Below are 12,098 nucleotides of genomic sequence, written 5' to 3' on the forward strand. Positions count from 1 at the left end.
CAAAAGTGCCAGTGCCTGTGTGAAAGTACCCGGTTTTCTTAATTCATCCCTTAGGACCGGATAAGTCTATCAATCTGTTAAATTGGAAAGCCATTAGGTGCCCTGGTTTATGTGTTTCAAGCTGTTAACTAGAGGCTGATTGATTGTTGTTCCTTTGATGGGATATGCTGATCTAATCTCACTGTGTGCACGTTTGCAATAAATTACACAATTCATTTCCCCCATTTAGAGGGGGGAAATCACACCTCCAGGCATGCCTACGCTCTGCAGGCAAAAGAGCAGGGAACCTATTTTATGGTGCCATTTAGCCGGCAAGCTTTCAGCAATCCCGGCTTTCTTTCTAGCCCCCCCTCCCTCACCCTCTACCCTTCCAAAAAATCGAAGCATAATCAAGGTGTATGTTTAGAAAATTTATTGTTATAATTTTCCCCCATAATCTCTTCCATTTTCCTGCAGCCACGCTGACATAGATCATCATCTAAAAAGAGAGAATGGATAGCAGTTTAAAATTTATCGGTCTTTGATTCTCAATTATACGTGTTTATGACTTCATCTGTCTTCAGTGACTTCAACCTTTTCCATTATGGTGGAATATTATTTGTACGGAATCCATTAAATTCACAAGGCAGGACTCTAATGGTGGGGCTGCAGCGATTTGCAGAGGGAAAAGTTTTGAAAGGTTGGCTTTAGGAAAAGCGTGGCTGTTATGACACAAGAAATTGCTTTATTGATGGTCTGCTCTGCTGCCTGTGCATTTGGCCATTTTTACCCAGCCCATATCTATATCTCAGCCTGACACTGATGAGAACTTTTCTGCTACCCTCTCCAGATTACCGAGTTGTAATGACACATACAGGCAGGGCTAGGTAAAAGCTGACAATCCAGGGGCAGAGTTTTTTTGGAGGTACAGAGGATGGACATTGAGCCCGGGTGCCTGAGGGCTCAGATGATGCTGCTCATAATGGAGAAAAAGGGCTACATCACTCCTGTGACTGCTTCCATCCAAACCACACAGAGGTCATCATCCCTGCTGAGAAACAATAAAAGAAGAGAAGGGGTGATAAAATGTAGATAAAATGAGAGCAGGGGAGATAAAAAGGGAGGATACATCTTCCATAGGCCCACATCTCCTCATAAGGTGCATGTCAAACAACATGTCGGGTGAACATTCAATATATATAACAGCCAGTACATTTGCCAGAAGAGCTGTCATCTGGAATACATGTCGTTTCCTGTTTACACGCGAAGAAACAAGATTCCTCGCCAGTCAAGTGGTGGCTGAATGACATTGAGCTCCTTCCCTTCGAGTGGCCGGTGCAAAAGGCCAAGTAAAAGCTAATCAGGCTGTAATTCAAGATTCGCTCGGCCACTTACAATCAATACCTGCACAATCCCAATTAAAGCTAGCCGGGTCAGTGGACGGCCACCAATTCCTTTACAAGTTAAATGCAATACTTAAATCTCAGCAATCTCAGCGTGGCCTTCATTGGTTTAACGGCTCGTTCCAGCTGGAGTGTATACAGTTAAAAGTGCAAGAAGGACACAAGGTGGACGGGTTCACTGATAAATGCCACTCAGTGTGTGACACCGAGGTCTAGTTGCTTAACAGGATTTTGTGCGCTCGTTTTTTTTAAACTTCCTCATGCCGAGAGAAAACAATATTCTCATACAGTTTGCAGGCTTGGATAATGTTTCATCAGCCGACATCCGTGTTTACCTAAGAGAGTCATTTCGTGCTATTGCACTGTGTTTAGTTTGTCATAACAGAGGCTGGAAACACAGCAGAATACGATTCATGTTAATAAAACTGATAGTACTGTTTTGTTGTGTTAAGTATCACTCATCCCTTAACAAGAACACAAGTCACAACCTCAGAGACTATAGTGGAAAGTTCCTTTTGAAGTACCTGTATATTGAATATTCATATTTCATCCCATCTTTTTCTTCTATTCAGCCTCGTTTTTGAGACAAAGTTGTACTTTTCACTCTATTTTTATTCAGCAACCTTTCCAGTTACTTTACAGATTATTTTGCATACAGAACATCAGATTTTTTCTTATATTATGATCAATGTATATACATAAAACCACTGTCAATAGTAAATACTAGAAAAGCATTTTGTCAAGGCTGCTCAGTCGTATCATTTCCGATGGCAGCAATCATTTTAAAAATCCGTGGATCCAGACTTTTACCTGAGATAAATCTAATCACTTGGTCTTTGCATCATTTCTGACCTCCCCTGAAAATTTCAGCCAAATCCATTAATCTGTTTTTGAGTAATGTGACGAAGAGACAGGCAAACAGACAGACAGACAAACGTACGTCGAGGAGGCAGAGTAAAAATGATGAATTATGTGACAGTCTTCTTAAATGCTTCACTTTTTAATATGTATTTTTCCCATAATTTTCTAACATTTTCAATGTTTTTACATGCAATACATCCTTTTTACCTTCTGATATTAGTATTATTACTTAAGTAAAGAAACTGAATATTTCCTCCGTCACTGACTACATTTATCCGACAGTTTTAGGTGCTACTTACTTTATGTATATTGTGATTATGCACAAAAAGCATTACCAGTTTGGAAAATATGGTACATTAGTGCAGGTGAAGCTACAAAGTTGTGTATATAACTTCACCTCGAAAAACTACAATGGCAAAATGCTATTTAGTAATAATAATAATAGTATATGACACTCACAGGGGTATTTTTGCCATTATGGTTATCATTTTGCAAATTTAAAATATGCTTTTTTTGTGCTTCTCCTCAAGTGACATTTACAGGGCAGGACTTGCACGATTGCGTATTTTTATATTGCACTATTGCTATTTTTAGTCAGGTAAAGGATCTAAATACTTCCTCCACTACAGCTCAGAACTCAAAATAACAAACTTACAGTTCCACTGCCAACATCTCTTACCCACCCATTCCACCCCCCATTCTACCCCCCATTCTCTTTCCAGTTTTCTCCCTCCAAGCTTTTGCCATCGCATCCATGTCTTTTATCACAATTTTGACCCACAGAAAGGAATTCTCACAAGATATCAAAACAAAAATCTATATTTAATATGAGAGCAATTACAAAGCAAAGTTGGCTGCACAGGGCTGTTGTCACCAGAGCGCGTGTTTTTCATCAAATAGGTCATTAGACGATGATGGATGTAAACCTATAAAGTATCTAAACTGGACCTTTTAACAAACCACGAGCAACACTATCATTTCTCTAATAGAACCTGCTGACCGTGTCATTCCCTCCTGCCATTTGTCATTTTTCCTTGTGAAATAATCAATATCTGGGCGCTTTGAAATAAATAATATAAAAGTCATAGTAACCTACCCGAGGAGCAACAAAAATAGACTTATGGAGCATTCAGAAGGCCTATATGGCCTCAGGGCAGTGTCTGCTGCATGTTTCTAATCAATGCATAATAGGAATTGTATTTTTTAGAGCACAGAGTGTGGGATTTTACTCTGTACTGCTTCTTTTCAAGGTTACCATCTGTTGTGTTGTGTGCACCGTGGTGGACTGATTTCACAGTACAGCAGAGCAGCATTTCTGGTGTAAATATTACTGAGCAACGCAACAATCTCTATGCAGGCCACTTATGATGAATGTCTGCAAGACGTAATGTTTAAATAATCATGCAGACTGCAGAGAAAAGCTTTCTGTGCACTCAAAAGCTTCCAAATTGCAGTTTGCTACAGAGATGCTCATCAGGCTTTAGCTTCTTCTGCATCCTCCTGCTGATCATCTGTGTTTTGATTCTTTTGCGGAAGATGTGACACCGGTTAAACACAAGCCTTGTTATAACTTTACTGAGAGTAGATTAGACAGTTTGGTAAATTAATTGTAAGATAAAACTAAGAAAATGGTCAATCAATCTATCAACATTTAAACTGGGAAGAAAATAGTTATCATTTTGCACAAGGATTTCTCACCCCCCTCCCCCTTTTTTTAGCCATTACATCATGTATAAATGTGTGTTATTTTTTACTGTCTGCATCAAAAACACAACAGTTCTTGTAGAGCTTCACTTGGAATTGTCATTCTCTGTGCTTTAGTGGACACTCGTGAAAAAAATCTGATATGTAGGAATGAGGATGTGAACGAATCCAGACTTCCTGAAGACAAGTTCAAGAAGTCAGACTGTTGCAAGTGAACACTTTTAAGATATTTGATCCAGTGCACACGAACCAAAATAATTATCTGCAGCTTCTTGTCTTTTATGTCTGTGAGTTTTGTGAGGCATATAAATGACATAAATAATGCAAAAAGTAAGTAAGAGCATCCAAGCTGTATTCACTTGCCAAAAAGCAGGTTGTTCCTTTAATGCCTCTCTATTGTGAGCAAAGCTTCGGTGGCAAATCATCTTTAGGGATGTGATCATACCTGACTTAGTATCAGTGCATGATCTGAATGGAACAGTTCAGATAAATAAAGATGTAGTCTGTGCACCAAATCAAAATTTCAGACTTTCTCACACGTCCTCTAGAAAAACAGTTCACAAATACTAACAGGAGCATTGGACTGGATTTGAAGTTCAGACATTTTGCACCTCAGCCGTCAAACGCCCGCAATTATGGCCGAGTAAGAAAAGCTGTAATTACATCACAGTAACAGGATATCTCCACTTGAGCAGCTCACTAAATGAATTACACGGACATGCCAGCAAACTCTATTGCTGATGGAAATTTAAAAATAAAAAGAACTGTAGTAACCAGTAAACCTTTAACTTGTCACTCAGAGCACCATGACTCCTCATGGCTGCAAATCAGATGGCTAATGAATATCTTCAGGGAACTGATGAAGATGAGTCAAAACTGGAGTGAGAACATCTCAGTTAGGTCACCCTGATATGCTGCACTTAGAAGAAAGCCACGTATCTGTCTTGGTGTCACACAAACTTTGGAAGATGATGCCATGAGTTATATTAGTGCTTTGAATTTATCTTAAATTTAACCAGAGGCACTACAGGCCTGACCTCAAACAAAACCATATTCTTTGCCAAAAACTGTAGTCATTAGACTTGTAGGAAGGAAATTGTGTTGCCAAATTGGAGATGATCTCCCATATAGTGATAATGCAACAACACCCCCACAAAATGATCAATTAAAGCCCAAACACACACTTTTCTGCATTTCCACCTGGTGGCCCACAGAGGACGCTGCCTCCCCGTTTTTCCTCCCTTTTCTTCTTCTTCTTCTTCTTCTACACCAGCTCCCCAACCAATGGACTGCTTTTTAACAAGTCAATTAATATCAATGAGTGAATATACATAGCACATTTACAAAGAGTGCAATCTGAGGGATGAATTAACGAAATCGATTAGGGAGGGTTGGGGGAAAAATGAGCGTGCGACCCGCAGACATTGTGGAAGTGGTCAAATCAATGAATTAGAAATATGAATCTAATCGCCCATTGGTGACACGTTGAGTAGCTGCAGCCTGATCTCAAACCTTTTTTTCCTCCCATGTTGTGTTTTAGAGTTTGGGAAGCAGAAACTGGGGAGTATTGAACAGTTAATGCTGGGATGGTGATCACAGCACGCATTAGTTAGTGGTGTTTAATTTGAATTTGTCTTCTCAGGATGAAAATATTGTGCACAGATAGGGAGAGTTTTGTTGATCAAAAGAAAATCAGAGAATTTCAAGAGTTTTTGCACGTTAAAGTTGACTTATTTCAATTGTGCGTGACAGTGGAGGTTTTACGCACAGTTGGATAGGTTTTGCCATAAGAATTAGAAATAAGAAAATTATATTGAGATAATTACAGATGAAAGAATTTTTAAAATGAAAAAAGGCAACACATTTAGGGCTCAAATAATAGAGGCCTATATGCATAAACTACTATTTTTTTAATGCATAGATTTTCAGTGGCGGTGTCAGAGTTTAAATGTAGTCAAACATCGCCAAAAATCTATGAATACGTCCAGTTTTTTTCTCGTTCCAAATGTATCATAAAATCGAAAATAAATAAATAAATAAACAACAACAGTGGATTGTGAGTAGCCTCATGCCGTAGATCTGTGTATGACTGTGGTGCTAGTTGTGTGATGATTCGTTTGTTCTGACGGTCCAAACCTTCCTTTTTGGCGGTAACAGCCCTGTGTTCATTTGTCGCTAATTGGACTATATGAGACCAATAACAGGCGAGCGCACACAGCCTGCAGCCAGAGCGCACCGAGAGGGGAGGATGGTCTCTCTCTCTCTCTACCTCCCTCCCTCTCCCTCTCTCTCTCTCCTCACCGTCTCTCCCTTAATCCCATTTGCCATTGTACATGCCCAATCGCCTATACTTTCCGCATTTAACTTGGATGACATTTTTATTTCATCATTAGCATCAGACGCCAGACTGACTGACACGGTGGACACAGTTTGCGTTTTGACGAAAAGAGCCCGGGATGAGACCATCTCCATGTTTGTGCATTTTCCCCCTCCTACCTTTCCTACACTTTATTTTATGATTTTTCGAGCCTAGGAGGACGTGCGTTTTGACGCGCTCTCCGGGTGTGAAATCCACTTTCCGAAGAATAATAAAAGCAGGAACTCCTCGTATAGACCAGGATATCGACAGTCTGTAAGTTGCTTTTCTTCCCTCCCTCAGTTTTTTTTTTTAAAATTCCTACTTTCGTGGTCCCTCTGCGTTCAGACCACAAACCACAGCGATGCCAGAGACAACGCAAGAGACGTGCGCTTCGGCCAAGGACTCTCCTTTCTTCATTAAGAACCTGCTGAACTGTGATAGTAACCGTCCAAGCCCAAACCCGTACTGGCTGCCACTAAGGCGGCCCTAGAGGGAGGATTTTCTCTTTCCCAGGTCGGGGATTTCAACTTTCCACGCTTCGACCTGCCCGCTCAGAGGTTCAGTCTACCGGCTCACTACTTGGAGCGCACGTCGGCGTGGTGGTACCCCTACACCCTGAGCTCAGCCGCACACCTACACAGAGCCGAAGGTAAGCATCAAACCGAGACACTTTAAGCCTTTATTGCCTCTAATCAGCAAAAACACACACAATAAAAAATGCACCGTAGGATCTTTCTTTAACATCTTGTCACTGAACCTCCTCCTCAGAGATTTACTCCATCAAAGTGGATATTTTTGGTTAGAATATTACATGCGCAGTCTAGTGTAGTGATTTAGCACCTTGTCCCCTATGAAGGCCTATTTTGTTATGCCACGACGCCGGATAATAGATCAATAAAGTAACACTGTGCATAAAATGAAGTAGACACCATCAAATCATTGCATGAGGGTGACGATGCGCAGCGTGCTTTTGATTTGTCTATTGGCGCTCACCGTGCACATCTCACCCCTGAGGCTTGGCCACTGACAGCCTTTTTATCTATTTTTTTATTTTTATTTTTTACCTGTCATTTATTCATAAGGGATTTAAAACACACTGGAGAAAAGGGGGTATTTTTGAAAGCTTGTTTAGTGAGGAGAATGATTGTGGAAACCTGATTTATTTAAACAAAAAAAAAAAAGGAATAAAACACTCCTGTCTATTTGGAATATTTTACCCTCCCATTAAAAATACTCTGTTTTAATAGGAGAAAAATGGCACTTTGGATGCATTTGGACATGGTGACAAGCCGTTTTCCTGGCACTATTTATTAGTTTATCTTTTTAGTTTCCCCAAAGCCCACTGACTCAACAGGCTGCAATAAAACACAAGTGTTTATGACCTCGTCTCCCTCCATGTGTCCTCATTCCAGTCACCGAGAAACCAGGAGCCAGAGACTCCTCTCCGACCTCGGGCACAGACAGAGACTCTCCGGACCTGGTCCTGAAATCCGAACCAGACACCAAAGACGACGACGAGGAGGACGAGCACAACAACAACAAGAGCAGCGACGAGATCATCCTGGAGGAGAGCGACACGGAGGAAGTCAAAAAAGACGAGCTGGAGGAGTGGAAGAAGCGAGACGACGACAAGAAGCCGTGCCGCAAGAAGAAGACGCGCACGGTTTTCTCCCGGAGCCAGGTGTTCCAGCTGGAGTCCACCTTCGACATGAAGCGCTACCTGAGCAGCTCGGAGCGGGCCGGCCTGGCCGCGTCGCTCCACCTAACGGAGACCCAGGTGAAGATCTGGTTTCAGAACCGGAGGAACAAGTGGAAAAGGCAGCTGGCCGCGGAGCTGGAGGCCGCCAACCTGAGCCACGCCGCGGCGCAGAGGATAGTCCGGGTGCCCATCCTCTACCACGAGAACTCGGCCTCGGAGAGCGGAGGCGCCGCTGCCAACGTGCCCGTGAGCCAACCGCTGCTCACCTTCCCGCACCCCGGGGTCTACTACTCCCATCCCATCGTCACATCAGTGCCGCTGCTCAGACCGGTTTGAAAATGAGCCGAGCTTTGTGGCACGAGGTGGTGTCCGTTTCCTAAATTAACTCATCACAAAAAAGTCAAAAACAAACAAAAAAAAGTTACAAAAAAAGAATATTTTTATACTTCTGAGTGAATGAAGAAACAGAAAAAATAAGAAGAGACTGTCACTGTCAGGCCTACATGGACCTATTTTTGGCAAATGTATTGTGTCATTTTCCATAAGGGTGCCGTTTACACGTGATCCGACAATTTAAATCCCATTATTAATTATTATTATTATTATTGAGCATCACCTCAGGAGTTCACCTGCTTACACTGCCTGATGAGTGTCTTTTTCCTGTTTTTCTTTTTCTACTTTTTACATCCTGCCTGTTGCTGGACAGGTCAACTCTGTGATGTGCAAAAAAGAAAAGAAAGAAAGAAAAAAGAAATTACTTTGTTTACAAAACCAGTCGGTATAAATGCGGCCTACTTTTCATCCAGCACATTAGATTTAATTTCCATTTCCAGAATTGATAACAAAATGATGTGCAATACACTGACGGTGTGCTGTGAATGAATGAATCCACCAAAACATACATGTTTTGTCATCTATTCATGCTGGAGGCTTTGCTGTAATTTTCTATTTTTATTTTATTTGATTTTGTTGCTTTTTAAAGCGCTTGACGGGGGACAATCAAGACACTCTGAGCTGTAAAATACCCATGTAGCTTTATGTTTAGTTTTAGTAGTTCCTACTCTTGTTCCCCCTGACATGGACACGTCTTTCAAGCACAAGTGTGAGGTCCAGCGTCTCCTGAGCTTTGTGGGTTTTTCTGAACTGGAGCGGCAAAATAACGACTACACTGGTGTACAAAATATGTAAATGTATATATTTAATGAGGCACGGGGAGAGGGGGGATTCCTCATATGGCTTCTCCTTTGTACAGAAAAACAACAATGTTTTGATATTGTATTGCTGAACCATGTTGTGAAATAAATGGAGATTATTCCTTAACATTTTAGGACATTTTTGTATGACTTATTCTCCAGGAAATGTATATTTTTTTAAACGACCAGGAAGCTAAATATGAGTTATTTCTAATTTATATTCGATGTGAAAAATAGGTGATGATGTTTATTCGTCCATGGACGCGCACACGCACACACATTTGGAGCATTGGCAGGTGGGTTTCTGTAATCATCTTAGCGTTGTGCACTTTAAAACGTTATTTTACATAAAAAGTGGCTCGGTCAATTAGATGCGTAATTGGCACCATCTTGCCAAAATTATGGATAATGTATTCAGAAGAGGAAATTACTCCCTAAATATGAGCTGCTGTCTTTTAACGTTTTTTTCTCTCTCCTCTCTCTCTCTCATGGTCGTGTGTTTGTGTGTGTTTGGGATGTCAGGATCTATGGCAAGCATCTCCACATGATCAGTTTTTGTATTTTACGCATTTTTTTCGAATTTCTGAAGATCGTTTTATTTTTGACTATTTTACCAGGAAACGTCTCTCTTTACGTGAACTACTTTTCATGCCACTTTTATTTAAGTAGGACAATTGTTCTAACAGATTTAGGATGTATGAAAACACCTCTTAAATGCTGTTAGTTGTATTTTTTTTTCCAAATCTGTTAATATAATTTCACAGGGTCTCCACAGTTAAATCCATATTACGCAGGAGCAGCCTAAGTTGCAGGCTCATCTTTTTATTTGTAAATTTCAAATTAGGGCTGAATTAGTAAACTGGTACTTTGTAACACATACGATTCTACAGGTGTCACTGGATACTGGATGCTACCATCTCATCGAAGCCATCCGTAGACTGGTCTGCAAGGTAATTAAATAGCACAATTCAAGCTATATAAAAAAAGCTTTCTTTAAAAATTAAAACCCCTGCTTGTTTTAATGCAAAATAAGAAATTTTTTCTCAAACATTTTAGCACACCTTTAGCCTTCCAGCTCGATTATAATAATTCGAATTTGAGGAAATCCACTGAAAATAATAGAACTAAACAAAAATGCAATCAATCATATTTTCAAGGAGGATTCAAAATTAGATCACATTGTCAAGATCCTGGAATTATTGCAGTTATTTCATGCACCGCTAATGCATATATACATTTATTTTACTGTATTTTAAGACTTTTTACACACCAGAATGCATCCTGTTAAACTTATAGGGGAGCAATGCAAATTCAAGACGATGGTGCGAAGAGGAGGAAGCTCCAAGCTTAATGGAGCTTATAGGGACAAATCTCAACATAAATATCAATAACTAATAACAAAACTAAATAACGTTTTTACCAGTAATAATAATCAGGATGTAGTGTTTATTTCAGTAAAGATTTGACTACATTTTGGAGCTTTTTAATAGTGTCCAGCAGGTGACAGTGTCCAGATTGCAGGTTAGAAACCAACTCAAATGGTCGATTCTCTCCTTGTAGTGGGCAGTTTTAGGAGCCTCTGTAGGTTTAACTTGTAACATATTGCGTAGAAATACCCAATAAAATGCCATTTTTGTTACATATGCATCGCCAAAACTTTGGAGCTGTAACACTCAAGAAAATCTCCACCCCTCCAAAAAAACTGAATAGATTAGATTGTGCATAAAAGCCAACAGTGAGGCACGTGTGTTCCTCAACCAGAACAACCTTTCCTTCAAAGGCCATCCTCTGCTTTCATCTGCAGGCTAATACAGTTATTGGAAATGAATCAGTCAGCTATAAACTCTATATGATGACCTCATCAAGAGACAAAGGGTTCATTCAAATATCGTCGGATCACCCAAGTATTGACGCGTACCTACCGCGCACGCTCAACACGGCCCCATTACTGCAAATTAATAGATTGGTGTGGCATTATTCTCCTGGCACGTATCGATCCGTGGACGTCTGCGGCACATTGCGTCAAGTAAGAGCAACGTTCACACGCCGCTTCGGCTCAGCTTATGACCTTGATTTGCGCGCATAAATTGAAAAAATTACCACTCGATAATTTCCATTTGTGCGACATCTTTATGTAAAGGAGAGGGGGGAAAGAGGTGGAGGGGGAGAGAGCGGGGCCAAATCAGATAAAGTACATTTGCAGGAACGGGGACAAACGGACGTGACCGGGGACCGCGCTCAGTGTATTACATTAAAATGGAGAGCTGAATGGGTAATTTTAAGCCCTATCAGAGGTTTTAGTGCCAGTTTGGAAACACACAAGTGGCCCCGACCACCTTGCATAATGCTGGGCTCTTCTCTGCTGGCTCTGGCATCTCCTCACACATTGTTAAAGTTTGCTATTGGAGATTAAAGCATTTATCTTGAGAAATTAAGGAGATTTTGAACCATTTGTTTTCAGGTTCTCTGAGGGTTTGCAGGTTCTTTACCAAGACGGAAATCACATGAGCACATTGGGTGATATGGGATATGATTTGGTATTTTTACACCTTCAGCTTTAAAGTTTCCAATATCTTTGACAAATTCTACCAAATGGCAAACATCATCTTTGATGGCTCCCCCTGGCACAAATATGGGAGATTGTGTGCGGATAGAAAAGTTCAGGAAATCACCTTTCACGTCCAGTCTCAACAGTTACAGGCACAAGATACTGGGAGATTTCCCTAATCACAGGCCAGACCCAAGTGATGCCAACACCTCGCGTCGAGGACCGTGAACAAATCTTTTGACACATCTCGAGGAGGAAATCTTGTTTTATACCATCCCATTTGCTTTCCTGATTGAATGCGAACATCAGATTTTCATCAAAGTTCTATTAAGTGAAACATAGGTTGCGGGGC

General features: G+C 40.8%; 1 protein-coding gene across 1 annotated transcript; it reads left to right on the top strand.

Annotated features, from left to right (window-relative positions):
• Positions 1-6,182: 6,182 nt before the first annotated feature.
• hmx3a (H6 family homeobox 3a) lies at positions 6,183-9,325 on the top strand. Its single transcript, XM_022206276.2, is given in 3 exon segments — positions 6,183-6,746; positions 6,749-6,955; positions 7,719-9,325. Coding segments are annotated over 3 exon segments (909 nt in total). The 5' UTR covers positions 6,183-6,667; the 3' UTR covers positions 8,342-9,325.
• Positions 9,326-12,098: the final 2,773 nt, after the last annotated feature.

This window comes from Acanthochromis polyacanthus, chromosome 15, assembly GCF_021347895.1.
Source record: "Acanthochromis polyacanthus isolate Apoly-LR-REF ecotype Palm Island chromosome 15, KAUST_Apoly_ChrSc, whole genome shotgun sequence".
NCBI classification, from domain to species: domain Eukaryota; kingdom Metazoa; phylum Chordata; class Actinopteri; family Pomacentridae; genus Acanthochromis; species Acanthochromis polyacanthus.